The sequence below is a fragment of the Myodes glareolus genome, chromosome 6 (assembly GCF_982192425.1).
Source record: "Myodes glareolus chromosome 6, mMyoGla1.1, whole genome shotgun sequence".
In the NCBI taxonomy this organism is placed as follows: Eukaryota; Metazoa; Chordata; class Mammalia; order Rodentia; family Cricetidae; genus Myodes; species Myodes glareolus.
In genome coordinates, this window is record NC_142031.1 from 61,360,587 (window position 1) to 61,382,593 (window position 22,007).

The window sequence follows — 22,007 nt, forward strand, 5'->3', positions numbered from 1 at the left end:
CATCATACTCAAACCTGTGGAACACAATGAAAGCAGAGCTAAGAGGAAAGTTCATAGCACTAAGAGCCCACATAGAGAAAAACAGAGAAAGCTCACATTAGAGACTTAACAGCACAGCTGAAAACTCCAGAAAAAAAAGAGAAGCAGACTCACCCAGGAGGAGTAGAAGATTGGAAATAATCAAACTGAGGGCTGAAATCAACAAAATAGAAACACAGAAAACAATCCAAAGAATCAATGAAACAAAAAGCTGGTTCTTGGAGAAAATCAACAAGATTGACAAACCCCTAGCCAAACTAATCAAACAGCAGAGAGAGAACACGCAAATTAACAAGATCAGAAATGAGAAGGGGGACACAACCACAGACACTGAGGAAATTCAGAGAATCATTAGATCTTACTACAAAAGCCTGTATGCCACAAAATTGGAAAATGTGAAAGAAATGGACATTTTTTAGATAAGTACCATATACCAAAATTAAATCAAGACCAGGTGAACAATTTAAATAGACCTATAACTCGCGGGGAATTAGAAGCTGTCATCAAAAACCTCCCTACCAAAAAAAGCCCTGGACCAGATGATTTTAATGTAGAATTCCACCAGAACTTCCAAGAAGAGTTAATACCTATACTCCTTAAAGTGTTTCACAAAATAGAAACAGAAGAGACATTGCCAAACTCCTTTTATGAAGCTACAGTCACCCTGATACCAAAACCACACAAAGACTCAACCAAGAAAGAGAATTACAGACCAATCTCACTCACGAACATTCTCAATAAACGCAAAAATTCTCAATAAAATACTGGCAAACCAAATCCAAGAACATATCCAAAAAATTATACATTAGGATCAAGTAGGCTTCATCCCAGATGCAGGGCTGGTTCAACATACGAAAATCAATCAATGTAATCCATCATATAAATAAACTGAAAAAAAAATATGATCATTTCAATAGATGCTGAAAAAGCATTTGACAAAATTCAACACCCCTTTATATAAAGGTCTTAGAGAGATTAGAGATACAAGGTTCATACCTAAATATAATAAAAGCAATATACGGCTGCCGACAGCTAACATTAAATTAAATGGAGAGAAACTCAAAGCCATCCCACTAAAATCAGGAACAAGACAAGGCTGTCCACTCTCTCCATACCTCTTCAATATAGTGCTTGAAGTTCTAGCAATAACAATAAGAAAACATAAGGACATCAAGGGGATCTGAATTGGAAAGGAAGAAGTCAAACTTTCGTTATTTGCAGATGATAGAACAGTGTACTTAAGTGACCCAAAAAACTCTACCAAAGAACTCCTACAGCTGATAAACACCTTTAGTAATGTGGCAGCATACAAGATTAACTCCAAAAAGTCAGTATCCCTCCTATGTACCAAGAACAAAGAAATAGAGAAGGAAATCAGAGAAATATCACCTTTCACTATAGCCACGAATAGCATGAAGTATCTTGGGGTAACTCTAACCAAGACAGTGAAAGATCTATTTGACAAGAACTTTATGTCTTTGAAGAAAGAATTTGAAGATACCAGAAAATGGAAGGATCTCCCATGCTCTTGGATTGGTAGGATCAACATAGTAAAAATGGCAATTCTACCAAAGACAATCTATAGATTCAATGCAATCCCCACCAAAATCCCAACAAAATTCTTCACAGACCTTAAGAGAACAATAATCAACTTTAAATGGAAAAACAAAAAAACCCAGGATAGCCAAAACAATCCTATACAATAAAAGTACTTCTGGGGGCATTACCATCGCTGACTTCAAACTCTATTACAGAGCTACAGTAATGAAAACTGCTTGGTATTGGCATAAAAACAGAGATGTTGAGCAATGTAATCGAATCGAAGACCTGGATATTAATCCACAAACCTATGAACACCTGATTTTCTACAAAGGAGCTAAAAATTATACAAAAGAAGAAAGAAAGCATCTTTAACAAACGGTGCTGGCATAAGCAAATGTCAACCTGTAGAAGAATGAAAATAGATCCGTATCTATCACCATGCACAAAACTCAAGTCCAAATGGATTAAAAACCTCAATATAAATGGGACTACGCTGAACCTGACAGAAGAGAAAGTGGGAAGAAGACTGCAACACATGGGCACAGGAGAACACTTCCTACATATAACCCCAGTAGAACAGACAATAACAGTAACAATGAATAAATGGGACCTCCTGAAACTGAGAAGCTTCTGTAAAGCAAAGGATACTGTCATTAAGACAAAAAGGCATCCCACTGAATGGGAGATCTTCACCAACCCCGCATCAGACAAAGGTCTGATCTCCAAAATACACCAAAAAAAAAAAAAAAAAAAAATCAAGAAACTAGACATTAAAATTCTGAATAACCCAATTAAAAAATGGAGTACTAAACTGAACAGAGAATTCTCAACAGAAGAAGTTCAAATGGCCAAAAGATACTTAAGATCATGCTCAACCTCCTTAGCGATCAGGGAAATGCAAACCGGACTGAGCCCCCCGAGGTCCAAATGAGGAGCAGAAGGAGGAAGAACATGAAAAACGAAATCAGTACTGCGAGGGATGCTATCACCCACTGATACAAGGAAATGGATCTAATGAGAGTTTACCAAGGCCAGTTGGACTGGGACTGAACGAGGACGTGATCTAACCAGATTCTCGGAATTTGGCCGGATTCTCTGAATGTGGCTGGCCCGAAGTCTTTCTGAAAAGCCATTGACTATGATATTGGGACCTGTTTCCTCTGCATATTCTAGATTTTGGGGATCCAGTCTGTTTGGATACTCACCTTCCTGGACCTGGAGGGAGGGGGGAGGAACTTGAACTTCCCACAGGGCAGGAAACCCTGACTGCCCTAAGGGACGAAGAGGGAGGAGGAGAGGGAGTGGGGGGAGTGGGAGGGTGTTGGGAAGAGGGGCGGAAATGGAAACTTTTATAATTTAATAAAATTTACTTTCAAAAAAAAACAAAAAAAAACTTACATTTTAAAAAAAAAAAACAAAACAACTTTGAGATACCATCTTACACCTGTCAGAATGGCTAAAATCAAAAACACCAATGATAGCCTATGCTGGAGAGGATGTGGAGTAAGGGGGACACTCATCCATTGTTGGTAGGAATGCAAACTTGTGCAACCACTTTGGAAATCAGTGTGGCGGTTTCTCAGGAAACTGGGAGTCAACCTACCTCAGGATCCCACAATTCCACTCTTGGGAATATACCCAAGAGATGCCCAATCATACTACAAAAACATTTGTTCAACTATGTTCAGAGCAGCACTATTTGTAATAGCCAGAACCTGGAAACAACCTAAGTGCCCCTCAATGGAAGAATGGATAAAGAAGGTGTGGCACATATACACTTTAGAGTTTTACTCAGCAGTAAAAAACAATGACATCTTGAATTTTTCATGTAAATGGATGGAAACAGAAAACACTTTACTGAGTGAGACAACCCAGACCCAAAAAGATGAATATGGTATGTACTCACTAATTAGTGGATTCTAGCCATAAACAAAGGACATTGAGCATATAGTTCGTGATCCTAGAGAACCTAAAGAATAAGGTGAACCTAAAGAAAAACATGTATTTATCCTTCTGGATATTGGAAGTAGACAAGATCGCAGGGCAAAAGTTGGGAGCACGGCGGGTGGGTGTGGGGTGGGAAAAGGGGTGATGGGTAGAGAGAAGGGAGAAGGGAAAGATTGGGGAGAGTTTGGGGGAATGGGATGGTTGAGATGGAGGAAGGATGGATATGGGAAAAGGGAAGAAGATATTTTAATTAATGGAGCCATTTTAGGGTTGGCAAGAGACTTGGCTCTAGAGGGGTTCCCAGGTGTCCAAGGGGATATCCCTAGCTAGGTCCTTGGGCAGCAGAGAAGAGGGTGCCTGAACTGGCCTTGTCCCATAGACACACTGATGAATATCTTGCATATCACCATAGAACCTTCATCTGGTGATGGATGGAGATAGAGACAGAAACCCACACTGGAGCACTGGACTGAGCTCCCAAGGTCCAGATGAAGAGCAGGAGGGAGAAGATGAGCAAGGAAGTCAGGACTGCGAGGGGTTGGTCTAACCACCGAGACAGTGTGCCTGATCTAATGGGAGCTCACCAAGGCCAGCTGGACTGGGACTGGATGAGCATGTGATCAGATCGGACTCTCTGAATGTGGCTGACAATGATGGCTGACTGAGAAGCCAATGATAATCGCACTGGGCTTTGATTCTACTACATGTACTGGCTTTTTGGGAGCCTAGTCTGGATGCTCACCTTCCTAGACCTGGATGGAGGGGGGAGGGCCTTGGACTTACCACAGGGCAGGGCACCCTGACTTCTCTTAGGACTGGAGAGGGAAGGGGAGGGAAATGGTGGAAGTGGGAGGGAAATGGGAGGAGGGGAGGAGGTGAATTAGAAAAAATAAAGAAAAAGAAAAAATAAAATAAAAAAAAAGACAAGCTGATGTCCTATCTATTGTCCTCTGTAAATGTTGTGTCAACATTCACTTCAAGAACAGTATATTTTCAATCACCCAAAGGCTTGAGCTCTCCCTCCGCACAGCTCTGACTTGCACTACTCAGCAGTCAGGCACTTCCCATGGACTGTATGAAGCACGAGTGTTAAAGATAAGATGTTCACATGAAAAGTAAAGGTCTCTTTTTCTTTCTAATTTATTCCATTATTTATAAGGAATAGTGCTATGGCTTGGATATGGTTTGATTGGAACCCAAGGCTCTGGCTCCATGGGCTAAAATTTGATCTCCATTGTGAAGTACTAAGAGAGTAAACAAAATTAACCTAACTATAGTGCTAAGAGATGGGAACTTTCATGATACGAGGAATAGATAAAACAACTCGGGGGAACCTCCACTTGGGAAATCTCCAAACCTAGTGGTAGAGAAATCAGACGGTGGGTGGCTGGGAGCTTTCTTCCCTCTTCCTCTCTCTATCCTGCCCCCAACTCCCCTTCTCTCTCTCTCTCCTGCCCTCTTTCCATGTGATAATCTGAAAGGTCACAGGATTTCAACATGAAGTTTATCTACCAGATTCTACCAGATAATGCCTACTGACCTTAGACCTTTAAGGAAGGAAGGAAAGAAGGAAGGGAGGGAGGGAGGGAGGGAGGGAGGGAGGGGAGGGGAGGGGAGGGGAGGGGAGGGGAAGGGGAGGGGAGGGGAGGGGAAGGGAAGGGAGGGGAGGGGAGAGGAGAGGGAGAAAGAAAGAAAAGGAAAAAGAAAAGCACACCTCCGGTATTTCCTGACAGCAAGTACAAATGGACTAATAAAAACAGCTTATTTCAGTATGACATACATCCTGAAAATTCATGATATAGCCGGGCGGTGGTGGTGCACGCCTGTAGTCCCAGCACTTGAGAGGCAGTGGCAGGCAGATCTCTGTGAGTTCGAGGCCAGCCTGGTCTACAAGAGCTATTTCCAGGACAGGCTCCAAAGCTACAGAGAAACCTTGTCTCGAAAAACAAAAAAACAAACAAAAAAAATTCATGAAATAGAGGATCTAAAGTCTAAAGAGGTCAATACTACTGAACAGTAATTTTGTAGTTAACAACACCTGATAGAAATTCAAAGTTGAATAGAACAAATTTTGCTTACATGTATTTACAATTCAATTAAATTAAGAATAAAAGCAAAAACAAAGACTATACCCTGTTTAAAGTAGTCGGTGTCATTTAAAATGTATATTAAACACCTTTAAAAAAAAAAAAAGGAGAATAGTGGCACCCAGGGTAGATGGAGAAGGGGAGCAGGGATGAGAAACTCTAATTGTTTAAGGAGGATGAAGTGTACTTCTTGAGTTGACCTAGATATGGAGGGGAAATAAACAACATGACCATAGAGTGTATTCCCAAGATGTCAAATTAATTTCTGTTTTATGTTACCCAATTTCTCTTCTTGAACAAAGCTTGCAGCCCCAGACAACACAGTGAATTTCATAAAAACCATGATTTCATATGTTATCAATTCATTCCAACTCTACTAAGGCTGATTTATTGTGCACTTATAAAACCCTCGCAGATGATGAATGTCACATGTTCATATTACTACAGAAAGAGAAAACAAACAAAACTGTGATAAATATTTCACTTTCTTTCATTTAAAAAAAGACCACACAATGAAAATATAAACCACAAGGCAAATGTTTTATCATTCCCAGTGGGATATTTACATTCATCCCTGCTTGACAGCAATTCTCCACCAGAAACATCAATGCCATCCATCTCTGAGCCAACTGCTCTCAGGAGTTACATATGACTGTAGAAGCAAGGAGAACACTCCTTCAGTTAGGGAATGTACCTAACTTTCTAAAACTCATTAAACAGACCACTACCACTAAGCTAGGTGCTTAGATTTTTGGATCATGGTATTACAGGCATGCACCACCATTTCTGGGTTGGTAATTAACAAGAATTTTTAACTAACCAGACAGTTAGTTAAACCAGACATGTTTTAAAAAGAACATATGTCACCATAATTGGCCTACAATTATGAGTTCTACATGATTTGGCACTCAGCATTATGTCTTGACCTCAGGTCATTAATCTACTTGTCAACTCACGCCTTTCAAACCGGCCTTCTTGCTCTTCCTAGACAACACCAAGGACATTACCAAGTCAGAGCTATTCTGTCTGCATGGAACCCTCAGGTCCTAGAAATCCAAAAGCAACAACGCTAACCTTCTTGCTGGTCTTTGGGGAGGTGTCATTTTTTTCAATGGAAGTAACATAGACACATTTTTGTTGGGTTTATTATTATTATAAAGCAGAGGGCAGTTTGGAGGAGCCAGTTATCTCCTTCCACCATGTGAGAGAACTCCAGTCATCAGGTTTCATGACAAGATTTTGGCCTGCCCACACATCTCACCAGCTAGACACTCTAACCTGCCATCTGTTCTTTACCCCCATCTCTGATAACCTTTTCCAGGAGAACTTATCAGCTCTTCCCACCCTGTATGTCCTTTACTTGTCACCCATGGTCCCCTCTACTGTAGGTTACAGAAGGTCTACAGAGGGTACAGAGGGTAGATATCAACGTGCACTGGGAAGAAGAGAAATGTACTAGTGCGATACTATGAGCAGTCTGGTCACACCCACAGCCAGCACATTCTAGCCACAACAGGATTCACTCACAGACTATAATAGGAGCAGCAAAGCACTGTGCAGACCTGCAGAGTGGGTAAGAAAAACAAATACCACTGTCCATAAAGACAAGTCAATATACAACCGGTGAAATTGGAAATAAAAAAGTAGGAATGTGAGCATTTTACTTCAATCTTAAAAACAAAGAATCATCTAGTACCTAAAAGTGTCTACTAAAGTACCTAATAAAATAAGCCCTATGATAAGCATTTCATAGTGAGTAAGCGTGAGTAGTCAATTAGCATACAAAGAGCTGTTCAACATCATTAGTAGACAAGGAAATGCAAATTAAAATCAGAACGGAATATTTTTTGTTATTGGGTTTTTCAGAGCTGAGGATGAATACCAGGACCATACACATATACCTCTGCGCTGCACCTTTTCCATTCCAGAGGTAATTCTTTCATGATAGGTATTCAATCTGATATTAACCCCATCACCAAGAGTACAAATTACCAAAGTTACTTTCATGGCTCTCCACAAACTGATGGTAAGGTGTATTGCTGAAGACAACACCTATATAACTCATCAAAGATGGAGCTGGTGCCTACCTAGAGCCTTCACCCTTTGGATTAATGTTTTTGGTACTGGCAGGGACTCAACATACTACAAAAGAGGAAGGTAAACATCAACCCAGCTACAAAGCCCTTGCTTTCCAAGAGTGGCTACCTGCAAGATACACTGGTGCAATAGTGGCACAAAGCATGTGGGAGTAACCAGCTAAGATCTGATTGATTTAAGGCCCACTACATGTGATAGAACCCATGCACAACACTGCCCAGGGTGGTCAAGAATCTGAGACTGGATAATGGAAAGAACCTAGGGAAAACCTAAATACTACTGTTCTACTGAAAGGACAGAGCAATAAAATGACTCCTAATGACAACCTGCTCTACTCATAGATCAGTGCCTTACTCAGTCATCATCAGAGAAGCTTCGTTCTGCAGCAGATGGAACAAAACCAGAGACCCAGAACCAAACAATGAAGAGAGTGAGAAACCTTAGAATACTCAGACCTACATGTGATGTGTCCATCAAATCCCTCCTGTCAAGGGTTCAGGGAACCTTTTGAAAAAGGAGGCAGAAAGAGTCTAAGAGCCAGAGGGGATGGAGAAAGCCAAGAAAACAAGGCCCTATAAATAACAGAATAGATGCACATATGAACTCACAGAGACTGAGGCAGCATGCACAGGGCCTGCACAGGTCTGCACCAGACGGCATCCTAGGGCTGAAAGGAGAAGTAACTAACACACACACACACACACACACACACACACACACACACACACCTAAACAGGGATTTATCTCTATCTTGCAAATAAAGAATGAGTTTCCTCTCAGGAAGTCTCACTGGAGAAACAAACCGCTCCAAAGGGGAGGCTGAATGCTCAGTAGCAAATGGTCAACACAAAATAAACTCAATGGCATCTTTGGAGATTCTTTGTCTCAGAGTGTTAAGTCAGGACGTTTTTTACTTTAAACCTCACAAGTCCTTTGCTTATATAGTCTGTCTTTTGGTTTTGTGTTTTTATGGGATTCCCATGTGTACAAACATGTGTCTCTGCATCTAAATGCATTTCTTGTGCTTTCTCTTTGGCTCTTTTTCTTATTTGGTTGTTTTGTTCTATTTCGATTTGGTTGTCTTTGTTTTATTTACTGTATAGCATTTTATTTTATTACTATTCCTTAGATGCCTCCCTGTTTTCTAATGAAGAGACAGAAAGGGTATGAATTGAGATGGGAAAAGAGATGGCGAGGGAATTGGGAGGAATGGGAGAAGGGGAAAATATCAGAACATATTTGTATGAAAAAGAATCTATTTTCAATACATGGGAAAAATACAGCAACAACTGATGTAGGATTCCCCTCTGCATACTGTGAATACTGCTGGTGAATAAAGAAACTTCCTTGACCTGTTGAGAGGGCAAAACTTAGATGGGCAGGGAAAGCCAAACTGAATGTTGGGAGAAAGGAGGTGGAGTCAGAGAGAAGCCATGTAGCCCCACCAGACACAGATGCTGGGAACTTTACCCTGTAAGTCACAGCCTCATGGAGATATACAGATTAATAGAAATGGATTAAATTAAGATATAAGAGTTAGTCAATAAGAAGCTAGAGCAAAGTAGCCAAATAGTATTGCAAATAATACAGTTTCTGTGTGATTATTTCTGGGCTGACAGCTGGGAACAAACAAGTAGGCCTCCTTATTACAGACAACAAAAAGAAATGAGAAAAAAACAGAAAGGTTCATATGCTGATGGTAAATTGGTACAACTACTGTGAAGAATGGTGGCATTATCTGATGAACTTGGAGATATTCCTTCCCAATAGGCCAGCCAGTCAAATCTTGGCTCTGCATCCTGCAGCTACTCATGCACACATGTGCCAAAGTAATATGCAATGTTTGTTAGCACACTACAACTTTGCAACTTTAAAAATATCCTGAAAAAAATCAAATTTTCATCTACAGGAGAATGAAGAAACATGATACACAGTCGAGATAAAATGAAATTCCCTACTAGTGTTAATAAGTGAACTAGAGCAATATAAATCAAACATCAAGTCAGAGAGCAAGACTGCTGTATCTTCTATGTGATTCCATGGATATGAAATGAAAACAAGACAACTAAATTTGAGGAAATGATAACACTGTGAGGAAGGAGAGGGAATAAGATTTACAACTAACGGTACTGTTTCCTCTCTGACAAGCCAACGGGATCATGAACGTGAGTGTGTGTGTGTGTGTCCCTGTGTCTGTGTGTGTGCCTGTGTCTGTGTGTCGGTGTGTCTGTGTGTGTGCCTGCTTCTGTGTGTCTATGTGTGTGCATCTATGTGTATGTGCCTGTGTTTGCCTGTGTGCCTGTGTGTGCATGTCTATGTGCCTGTGTCTGTGTGTGTGTGCATCTATGTGTATGTGCCTGTGTTTGCCTGTGTGTCTGTGTGTGCATGTCTATGTGCCTGTGTCTGTGTGTGTGTGCATCTATGTGTATGTGCCTGTGTTTGCCTGTGTGTCTGTGTGTGCATGTCTATGTGCCTGTGTCTGTGTGTGTGTGTGCATCTATGTGTATGTGTCTGTGTTTGACTGTGTGTCTGTATGCCTGTGTCTGTGTGTGTGAATCTAACTATGTGTGCATGTGTCTGTGTGTTTGTATCTATGTGTGTGTGCCTGTGTCTGTGTGTGTGCATCTATGTATGTGTGCATGTGTTTGTGTCTGTATCTGTATATCTGTGTGTATGCCTGTGTCTGTGTGTGTGAATCTAACTATGTGTGCATGTGTCTGTGTGTTTGTATCTATGTGTGTGTGCCTGTGTCTGTGTGTGTGCATCTATGTATGTGTGCCTATGTTTGTGTCTGTATCTGTATATCTGTGTGTATACCTGTGTCTGTGTGTGTGCATCTAAGTATGTGTGCATGTGTGTGTTTGTATCTATGTATGTGTGCCTGTGTCTGTGTGTGTGCATCTATGTGTGCATGCGTGTATCTGTGTGTTTGTGACTATGTGTGTGTGCCTATGTCTATGTGTCTGTGTGTATCTCTAGTGTGTGTATGTGTCTGAGTGTCCGTGACCAGGCGTATGCAAGCTCTTCTGCCTCCTAAAAATTTTATAAAATCCTGAACAAAAAGCTATAGACTTACCTATGCCTGGCATACAAAGCTTGTACACATTCTTAGTCTGAGATTCAAGCACAATGACAGAACATTTAAGACTCACTAATACACAGAAATCAAACTAAAAATTTAGATCTCATGTTTTGTTCATCTGACTCAAAATCTGATACTCATTCCATTTAGAGAACCAGACAGGTAACTTGGCCAACTAACAAAACACATGTCAATTTCAGTCTCCAGTTACAAAGAGGAAACGTCACCAAAGTAGAAACATTCATGGTTTCAAGTAAACTCCAGTGGGGATGGTGGGTAAACAATGAAGCAAAGTAACTGTGAAGAAGAGGGCAGAGGTACTGAGAGATACAATGCAAGCAACAAGTTAGCCTGACTCTGTAAGTGGACAGGTGATGTCCACTGAGACCTTTTCATAGGAAGGCATTGCAGACACGGTCCTTCCTCAGTCCTTCAAATAGTGCTGAGACAGGTCTTACATACAAAAAAGAGAGAGAAGGTCTAGAAGGCTAATAGGACTGGACAAACTTCTCAATGAAATTTCCAGTATCTTGTCTGGCTCAGAGGCAGAAGGACCAGAATATAAATACAATGTTATAGATACTAAATGCAATTATACACAGGAGTACAGACTGAAGACACCAAGATTTATGTATGTACCTAATAGTCCAGTAAGTAAGAGAACAGATGGCTGCTTTGCTTACCTATGACCAGGGTGGTAAACAGCGGTATTTATTCCATGTGGATAATGACCACTAAAGCTGAAACTGTGACTCTCTTGGTAGCTCTGATTTGTTCCAACACTAAGATAAAGAAAGCAAAACAGAAAAAGTAACATTAAAGCACCATGGACACCAGTAGATACTAAAGCAGTTAGTCTTTGGGGACAGACAACACCAGCCATTGTTGAGGACATAAAACAACCAGACACACTACAGTGGGGAGATGACTGATAAAATCATATTGTTTAAAAGTCTGAAAGTTTCCTATAAAAATAAACTACATGACCCTATGACCCAGCAATACCATTGGAAGATAATGGCCCAGAGAGAATAAAAATGGTTATCCATAAAGACTTATGCAAGAATGGCCATCATACAATCTGTGCCATGATCCAATGGTCAAGAATGGTCCAGTTTGCCACAGTCCCAAGCTGAAAAGTCTATCTACAAAAGAATGAATAAACAAACCATGAGATATCTGTGTATATAAATGTAAATATATTTGTATAATTCATGAAAGATAAATCATTGGTTAAAAGGTAATAAAATATACAAAAATATATGAATTTCAAAATATGTTGAATGAATGAGATTTCTGCAAAATATTGTATTTTATATATATATTATATGATTCCATTGATGTGAACTGTCTCAATGGGCAAAGCTAATTTATGATTAAAAATAAAGTCTTTGAAAATAGTAGTTGTAATGGGTAGATATGGAAGAGGGAGGGAGGAGGGAGCTCTCTAGTATGGTGACAATGTTCTATTTCTTGACAGAGGTCTGAATGGTACAAATCAGTACACTAATCAAACTCACAGAGAGCTACAATTAAGATCTGTGCAGCCCACTGTCTGCAGAGTATATCTCTGAAAAAACTATGAGCAAATAATGAACTCTTAATAATATGCATTCTCAAGCACTTGACGCTTCCAATGCACTATGAAATACAAGAAATAAATGTATGAGTATTAACTATACAAGTCTTTCGGAGTGCCTAATGTATTTGCAATTTTTCATAGTTTGACAAAAAGAAATATCAATATCAGACACTGGCTCAGAAGAATAAACATCACATCAAAATGATTCCCAATGCATTTTTACCTGACAAGGTAACTTCTAAGTTCTCCTCGGTAATTGATAACCAAGAGCTCTGCAGACCACTGTGCACTTGCTTTGTATTCTAAAAATACCAACCCAGCAACGGCATAGCTCAAGTCACCCAGAAAGACAGATGCCTGAAAAAGGAAATTAAGTTATTATAGAGGTAGCAGAAAAATAGCACACAACTAGACAATATCCCAGACATTGGCTGTGAAACCAAGTTTAGACCACAGCAGGCTCCTTGAATGCTCAGCCAAATAAGCACATTCCTATTTAAATTCCCTGTAAAATCAAGAGGGGGGGAAATGCAGGAGATGCCACCATTTAGCCTCTTCCCAGACATAAGCTCTCAAATATTAATCTCCACTTCAACAATCTATGCTAAAAAGACTTTGAGCACTTTCCATGTGCCTACTCAACAATTCAAAGGGGAGGATACAACACACTCAATGTCAGCCTTTCAATCAAGCAACTATCTAACCATGCTGATGGAGGTCTGAAAGTCTAAGCACATTTGGAGGCATTCATAACAGTATCTACTTAGAACGTGATCAGAATGCCCCATCTTGGCAAGACTATTTTAGGCTAAAGCAACTAAAAATCAATGGACAGGCAAGGCCCTCTATTCTTCCCTTACTTAAAAATGAGGCACAAATTTCTTTTGGTAATAGTGTCCCTCCAGAGTAGGCAGAGGAAAAAGAAGCACACCTAAATAAGCCTGTAAGTCTTTTAAAGATCAGTTAGTCCTTCGTGTATCTCCACATCATTTCCCACAGCGCAGCAACCCTAGCAGCCCACACTCCATTGCCCTTGTATAGCCACATCTCCACACTTTACAGGACATAAGCTCCTGGCTCAAACTGTTTCTTTAGGTTTTCACTTTTCTATCAAGCCCCATGCATTCAGAAATATAGGTACCAATAAACATTTTATTATGCTAATCTGTCTCTTTTAAAAATTAATTTGCAGGCCCACAGAAATTAATTCAAGAAAATGGAGAAAAAAAGTTTTGTTCCAACATTTCAAAGAGTTCTTCATGATCTATAACTGCTCAACAAACACCCATAGAGGCCTAATCCAAACATAGAGTCTACAAATAAGAATATCAAAGCACTTGCCAAATTTCACACTTAGTACCAAAGCAAAAAATGCAAACACCTCACAACATTTCACAATGATTACATGCTAAAATGATCATGTGCTGGATGTACTGTAATTAAATAAAACACAGCCTCCATAAATTTCACACATCCCCATGACAACCACTTGAAAATGTGTTCATTGCACATGGGCAGTGCTCATTACAGTCCCACTGAACAGCACTTGCCTGTTAAATGATAATTTGAACCTTAGTTAGGTTTTGTGGAACTTCTATAATCTGAGCTCTGTTCCTTCTTTCCATGTTTCTACTTGTTATTTCTTAGGAAAAGCATTCCCTGAATCATTGGCTCTCAGCATTATCTTCCTAAGGCAGTCCGTTGCTTTTTCTCTACTCTCCCTTTTAATTCCTATCCTTTTTAAGGTAACAAAGTCCAGCTGCTCTAGAAGTTGACTCAGTTGCAACAACTCACGGGTTTCTTTGCTCACAATAGCCTATCAACAATCCATACCATGATAAAAGAGAAACTGAGATGTCCTAAGTGAAATGATGAGGGCCAAAGATGGAGGAAGCAAAGCATGAACCAACACACTGTTCATGCTCAAACTGTGACTTCAACCCCATCAGGACCAACCACCAAGCATGCAATAGTCAGCTAGTCAATTCATAAACAAGGACTGCTTCTTCATACAGATCCTAAGCTTCCCTGCTTCACATTATCCCATCCCTATTTCTATAGCAATGTACAGCCACTAAAACAGTGCTTTCCTTCTCCTAAAGCTACCACACAGCCCTTCACTCTGAGTCCAGGAGACAGGTTTCTAACTAGAGCCTTGTTCCTGAAAGACAGGAGAAATTTTCCCTGGACCTGATCCTTTGCTAGTCTCTACCTCATTGACTGAAAAAACCCTTTTAAGTTCAGACATCCCCTAATCTTAAGAGTTTAATCATTTCTGAGCCGGGTTGTGGTGGCGCATGCTGTTAATCCCAGCACTCAGAAGGTAGAGGCAGGCAGAGTTCCATGACAGGCTCCAAAGCTACAGAGAAACCCTGTCTTGAAAAACAAAGAGTTTAATCATTTCTGTTCATTTCTTGTTGTAAAATGGCTTATAGCTACAAAGTTCATTAACAAATACAAAAATTAAAAATTACATAAGTATAATTATCTAACTAGATGCTAAATATTTTAAGATCATAGCTTATTATTCTCATTTATACTTGTATTTTGCCTCTCTTCACACTCATCCACTGCAACTTATACAGAGAAGACACACAGGGCGGGGTGATTTAAGATGTACACACACCGGGGAAATGACGAAGAGCTCACTTCCCATGAGGTCAAACACCCTTACGGTCCCGGTACTTTCAGCATAAGCCAGGAGTGTGCAGTCATAACTCCATGCTACCCGTCTCCACTGGGGCTTTGGGTCCTTTGGAACTAGAGCAAAAAGAAAAGAAGCATTTTAAACAATATATAATAAAGAGAAAAAATAGTTTAAATTACTGTAGCTAGCATAAATTATCAGTAAGTACCTCATCTCCTAAAATGACCTAATGCTCAGTCAAAACAATAGTTCCCAGAAACCTACTTCAAGGCACAAACCATGGCAAACTTTGGCTCCATTACTTCATAAGCAAAGCAGTTTAATGATTCCAGACCTCTGATAATTGCTGAACATGCCCTAGACTAGTAAGGGCTCAAGAATAAGCTACTCCAAATACTGATGAAATTGAGAGTAAACAAAAGCCCAGAGCATAAGTTATTAAACTGTGTTGCTGTATGGGGTGGCAAAAAAAAAAGTGAGAATGATAAAAATATTTTGGGCACACAATGACCAAAAATTGAATCAAAATCAAACACATAAGAAATCTGGAGTGTCCCTGGCAGTATTCACTCATACTGTACTCCCTAACTCTACTGCAGGTTCTGAGCACACGCACCTTGGACATGTACAACATGTCAGACCATGCAACACCATGGAAGACAGCCTGAAATCCTTACTAGGACTCAAAAATGACAGCATACAATGAACTAGTCTCTTTACTATACACACAAAATTGTCTGCTCTTATAGAAAAACATTTTTACAGAAAATAAAGACTTCTAATACTTTCCTATTATTTCTCAGCATGTATCAAATATTTGGACTGTACTGTGTTTGAATGTTTGGTTTTAAAATTGCTAGTTAAGGACAGCTTGAGAAACTGTTCAAAGAATTTTGGTTTAGAATTATGGCACAATTTTAAACGGTATTAAACATACTTCTGTCATTTGGTACTATGTATTTTTGCAAAGCATAGTCTCAGCATTGATGACTACAAAATAAAAGTGTTAGCCAAACTCTGCAAAACACTAAAGATGTTTGATATTGTGCAGTATCACATAAGCAAGTACATCTATCTCATTAGTATGAAGGATTGTTTTCCTCTTTAATAAAAGATTTTACTTTTATACATATATATATATACCAAAAATATCTGTAAATACATTTTGTATGGTTTATTTTCAATAAATATTTAATTTGTAGATCTAGTTTCTATATCTAGATATCTGGAGACAATAAATTTCACAAACAAACTGGAGTCATAAGTAGAAAAAATTTAAGCAGCATTAGCCTAGAGTTGGTAAAATCAGTAATTATTCCAAGCCACTGAGTTCAGCTCCTCTAAAAATCCACAACATTAAAAGTACCACCAAGGGTTTTTAAGTAAAAGCAGTGTATATTGTCAGAAAATACAATCTAAGAAATAAATATGAAAATAAATTATATATACATATATATATATTAAAGCAGATAAATTAAGAGCTATTCCTAATCATAAAGTTTTAAAATTTTGAAATAAATTATATATACATATATGTGTGTGTATATATATATATATTAAGGCAGATAAATTAAGAGCTATTCCTAATCATAAAGTTTTAAAATTTTGATAATAAATATCTTAACAGTCCTAATAAAAACCATATGCAAATTGATTTTAAAATTACAAATAAATCTTCCATATGACTCTGAAGTCTCATTTCTGATTTATTTTCAAAGCAAACGAGATCTATGAGATAACTATGCTCCCATGTTGTTACTTCATTATTTACAACAGACAAGGAACAGAAAGTGTATTTATCAACTGATGACAGATAAGTAAAATATGATATATACGTGTGTTTAATGGAATACTTTTCAGCCATAAAAAGAATACAGTCCCATCATTTGCATCAACATGGAGGAACTGGCGATCTTTATGTTAAATGAGATGAGGCAGTCACAGACAGTACTGTACAATCTATTTCATACATGAAATCTTAAAAAGCTGATCTCACAAAATCTGAGCGCACAAAGGTGGTTCCAGAGGGAGGACAGTGGGGAGGGTGAGATGCAGACATGCTGATTGATGGATACTAAGTTACAAAGGGCATGCGGCCTCTGATTCGTCCCTGCAGCCAGGTCTCATCTCCTCTTGCTCTGACTCTTACGATAGCCTTGGACCAACTCTTGGCACGTGTGTCTCTCCTCTCTTCCCTCCTTGGCATTTTCCAAAGGTAACTTTTCAAATAGGAAGATATACAGATCACATCTTACTGTTGCCCTAAAATCCCTGATGGTTCTGCTTCCAACAACACAAGTACTGACTTCTCAATATACACAGACGATCCTTCACAAAAGACCCCATCACAGTGTTCTAGCTTCCCCTCCATCACGTACCCACTGATACCCCTAACACCAACCTCACCACCTGGGAAATAAACAAACCTGTGCCCTCCACACACTTTACTACCTCTGCTAGATGGTCCCTTTCCAGCTGCATCTCTCCTTCCTTGACTCTTCAAAGCAGACAGTGGTCTCTGTGCACCAAATATGCCGAGCGCAAACTCTTCTAAAGTATTTATCACATCGTATCATGTTGCTTACATAATTGAATGTCCCATGGATCTCTGATGTCCTTAAAATTGGAGAAAGTGTTCTATTTGGCGTTACCATCTCAGGACTTCCCTCCTTTGTTAAACATATCTGTACTCGCCCGAACAGACACTCTCAAGCATCTGTCCATGAGCTCATTCTAAATACCATCTTGCTGACAAAGCAGCCACTCCATCCTTCATCCTACATAGTTTCCGTACACATATTTGGTCACACAACACAAAATGACTAGAGCATAACCTAACAAGCAGGTGAGGCTGGCGTCGGAGGAGCTGAAGCAGGAAACCTGCCAAAAAGTGCATTCTAGAGGAGCATACGCAATAGACTGAGACCTGGCTAAAGAAATCAACCAATTATGAAGTGGGACACTATCAACACAATATATTGAAGAAAACTAAATGGATCCTATGGTTTAAATGAAGAGAAAGCAAAAATGATGTAAGCTACAAATATTAGAAACAACAAAAGCAGTATCAGTACAGATTCCAGTGGACAGCAAAGTGATAATAGAAAACATAAAATAGAGAATGTCATCAACTACTTCATAGCTATGAATTGTATGAAAAATTTCATGCAAAAGTCAAAATTTTAAAGGTTTTTAACATCTGTTTTTAAAAACTGAATCAAATCCTGTTTATAAAAAAGTCAACTTTTTTCATAAATTCTATTAGACATTTAAGGAAAAAAAAATCAAATCAGATTCCGTGCAAACTTTTCAGAAAATAAAAAAGCAACAACCGCCACTCCAATTTTGAGACCATCACTAAAAAGTATAAAATCAGGACGTGAAAACAAGTACATACCTATATCCCTCATGAATATAGGTGCAATATTTTGATGACTGTATCTGCATAAAGGTCTAATAATGATCTTAATCTAAAAGTAATCAAATATGATACTGAGTCGCTTGCTACTCAGAGATCAATTTTATCAGAATGCTTAGGGTTCTCTTGATAATAAGAATATCTGTGTCCAAATACCTACATCTAGCATAAAAACTGGGTTGAAAAGGCAACTTGGGAAAGTCCGTCTAAAACGTCAGCCTAAAAAAGAGTCTATGCACAGCAACAAGAAGTAACACAGATTTCCTTACAGTTCACTTGTGTAAAACATAATGTGCTACAGTATTAGAGAAAAACTCCTGAATATTAGATGATTTTTAATGTCTATTTTTGTTCATCCTTGGTTGCTACAAAGAATGTATACTATGTTTCCAATAATAAAAAAATTCACTAAAAATACAAAAAAAAAAAGAGAAAGAGGGAGAGCAAAGGGATCTTGATAACCTGAGACATTGGACTCACACTTTAAAAACTGAGTAGTTTGTTTCAAAGTCTGGGCATTTCAAATAGTTTATGTTCCTGTATTTTTCATGTCAAGACACATATTTAAAGAAACCGTGCTTGTGCAGCATCTAACAGTAAGCTGAGGAGGCTTCAGAAAGTAAGAGGCAACCAGGAGCCATCAGCCTGCCCAGCCTGCATCAGTAGACCAATGGGCTCGCTCAGTGTTCCTGTAGTCGGCAAGAGGACAAAAAGTCAGCACCACAGCTCTTCAAAGGTCTAATTCCATCTGCCATTTTTAAGGCAGAAGAAGAAGACTGAATTGCCATCAATGGTCTGGTGAACAGAGTCAAACAACTTCCAGCCCATATTTCAATCATTCTCAAATGGCCTATCTTTTATAAAACAATAATTGAAAAATATCAAAGTGGAACCAAATAGCTCCTATTTCAGTTTGCAGACTTTGCAATATGCAGTCTCAAAAATGCATTAACGACAATCTGGCCCCTCTTCTCCAGGCACACACATGAAATATCATTTGGCATATGGGAGCGATTCCCATAAAGATGAGTCCAATAATAAGCAAATGATCATTGCCTCGCATTATAGGAAATGGAGAGAAGCTATTAATGCAGCATTAAGATCATAAATTCCGACATTCAGAAGCCCACAAAATAAACCATTAGTTCTTACCACATTATCTCATCTAGGCTGCCACATTAACTGTACGCACTAAAAAACTCTAACAAATACACTATGTACAAAATACAGAACAGTTGAAGCTTCCTTGTTAACTTGTGGCATTTTAGTTTACATGCTGGCTAAGAGCAGGTGCCTAATGCAAACACTCAAAGGGGTCCTCCCTGTGTGTCAGGATCACTTCAACACTGAGTGAGCATGCTCAGAAGAAGCCTGTCTCAGACTTCCTAAGTCTTCCACCAGCAAGAAAACTGCACTGGCAAATAGGCAATTGAACAGCTCACATGACTCTTCTGTAGACTTCTTGACCCTTATGCAGACCTGACCTAATCTAGCAACTATCAACGAGAGAAGTGCATGAAGTAAATTCAGGTTATACCTGTGCAAGGTCCTAATGTGGTTTGTATACACACTGTATAAACAGAAATATTCTCCACAAACTCGTGTTCTTGAACATTTGGCCCCCAGACGATGGTACTATTGGAAAATCTGTAGAGGTTTTGTAAGTGGAGTCATCTAAAGGAAGTGTATCAGTGAAGGGTGGGCCCTGAGCTTTTACAACCCCACCTTGCCTTTCCTCTCCTCTCTCTGCTTCCTGACTATTTAGCCAATGGAACGAGTGGTCACCTCCACAACGAACTGTAAAACCTGAGCCAGCTAGAAAAATGCTTTCTTCCTAAAGTTCTTTTGGTCAAATATTCTTATCATAGCAATTAAATAAGGAACACATAATCTCGGTTGGAAAAGAAAAATCAGGGCAAGGGTTGCTACAGGCAGACGAGTAACAGAGAGTCACAGACTGGTGAGGAGAGGAGCACAGAGGAAAGGTCTGCAGAAGGAGCTACACTTGACCTCACAAGGGCAGGATAATGAACCAATGCACTGTAAAAGCAGCAGCTGTGTGGCAGAAGGAACTGTATCAAGGGAAGATACACAGTGGGACTGAGAAAACTGAACACAACTGTTCACTACAACACAGGACACCTGGCCAAAAAAAAAAAAAACTGCCACAAGATGGTGTGCTGGCTCAATTTAACATCAACAATTCAAACTAAAAGTAAACCTTAATTATGAAAATTCTTCCATGAGATCAGGCTGTAGGCAAGCCTGTAAAGTATTTTCTTAATTAGTAATCAAAGAGGGAGGGCCCAACCCATTGTAGGTGGTGCCATTCCTGGGCACGTAGTTGTGAGTCTATAATAAAGCAGCTTGAGCATGCCGTGGGGGGACCAGTAAGCAACACCTCTCTATGACCTCTACATCAGCTCCTGACTCCAGGCTCCTGGTCTGTTAGAGTTCCTGTCCTGACTTCCTTTGATAATGAACAATGATATGGAAATGTAAACCTAATAAACACATTCCACCCTACACTGCTTTGGTCATAGAGTTATCACAGCAATAGAATCCCTAAGATAGATGGGTAGGCTAAGAATGACCTTGACTAATAAAATAAAAACCATACTCCACAGTTAGAATCAATAGTATAATCATAGTACCTGGTAGTTACTGTTTAGCACTTCCCAAGTAGCAATCATGCACCACTGAGTAAAGTTTATACATGTTAATTCAAAATTTCTCTGTCATTTAAAAATTATGTGCATATTACAGATTGTAGCACAAATAATGAAAACCCAGAGACAGATATTGGGGTTCAAGCTGAAGATGAGAAAAGCAAAGTCACTAGAGAGCTCTTCTTACCTCTATGAAATCTTCACTGAAAAAGACAGTGAGTTCCTGTCTTGTCTCACCTTATATTCTTCTCTAGTGCTGGGATTAAAGGCATGCACCACCATTTGTCCAACCTCTATGGCTAACTACTGTGGCTGCTGGGACTAAAGGTGTGTGCCGCCACTGCATGACCTGTATGGCTGACTAGTGCAGCTAACTTTGCACTCTGATCTTCAGGCAAACATTATTTGCTATATCATAAACAAAATATCACTATATTTCCCCTCTTTTGTCTAATATAAAAAAGGTTATAACTAATATAAGAAAACTATATACAATAAGTACAATAACTATATACAACATATACAGGCAATAAGTACATCAACAATGTCTAGTCCATTTGCATTTGACAAATTCAAAGAAAATACTCCATTATCTATCCCATCTTGGTGAGTCCAAGTCTTGTACCTAACTTATTTTCTGTCATAACGTGCATTACTATGTTTTGATATCTCTCAATCTTATACACTTTACACACTTCTTTAGCAAATTTCTTTTCTGAGTCTTATAAACAAGGAAAACTATAACTATCTAGTCTTTAACTTCCTCAGAGACCCAAGAAGGAGACAATATTAACTGAATAAACAGGAAGTGAAAGCAACATCCAAAAAAATGTGAGAAATTATCAAAACAACTGGCTGCCTGGAGAGTCATCCAAATTTCCTCCACACCCATTTTCA

The 22,007-nt window shown here is 39.1% G+C and overlaps 1 protein-coding gene across 4 annotated transcripts in view; it reads right to left on the reverse strand.

Moving 5' to 3' along the window:
- Nbas (NBAS subunit of NRZ tethering complex) overlaps positions 1–22,007 on the reverse strand; it is a 305,952-nt gene that overhangs the window by 265,314 nt on the left and 18,631 nt on the right. For all 4 annotated transcript variants that reach the window (XM_087907244.1, XM_087907242.1, XM_087907243.1 and 1 more), the window contains exons 7-9: positions 15,003–15,136; positions 12,600–12,733; positions 11,478–11,576 (exon numbers count right to left, since the gene is read on the reverse strand). In XM_087907244.1, coding sequence (XP_087763370.1) covers positions 11,478–11,576; positions 12,600–12,733; positions 15,003–15,136 — 367 coding nt within the window. The remainder of the gene's footprint in view (positions 1–11,477; positions 11,577–12,599; positions 12,734–15,002; positions 15,137–22,007) is intronic.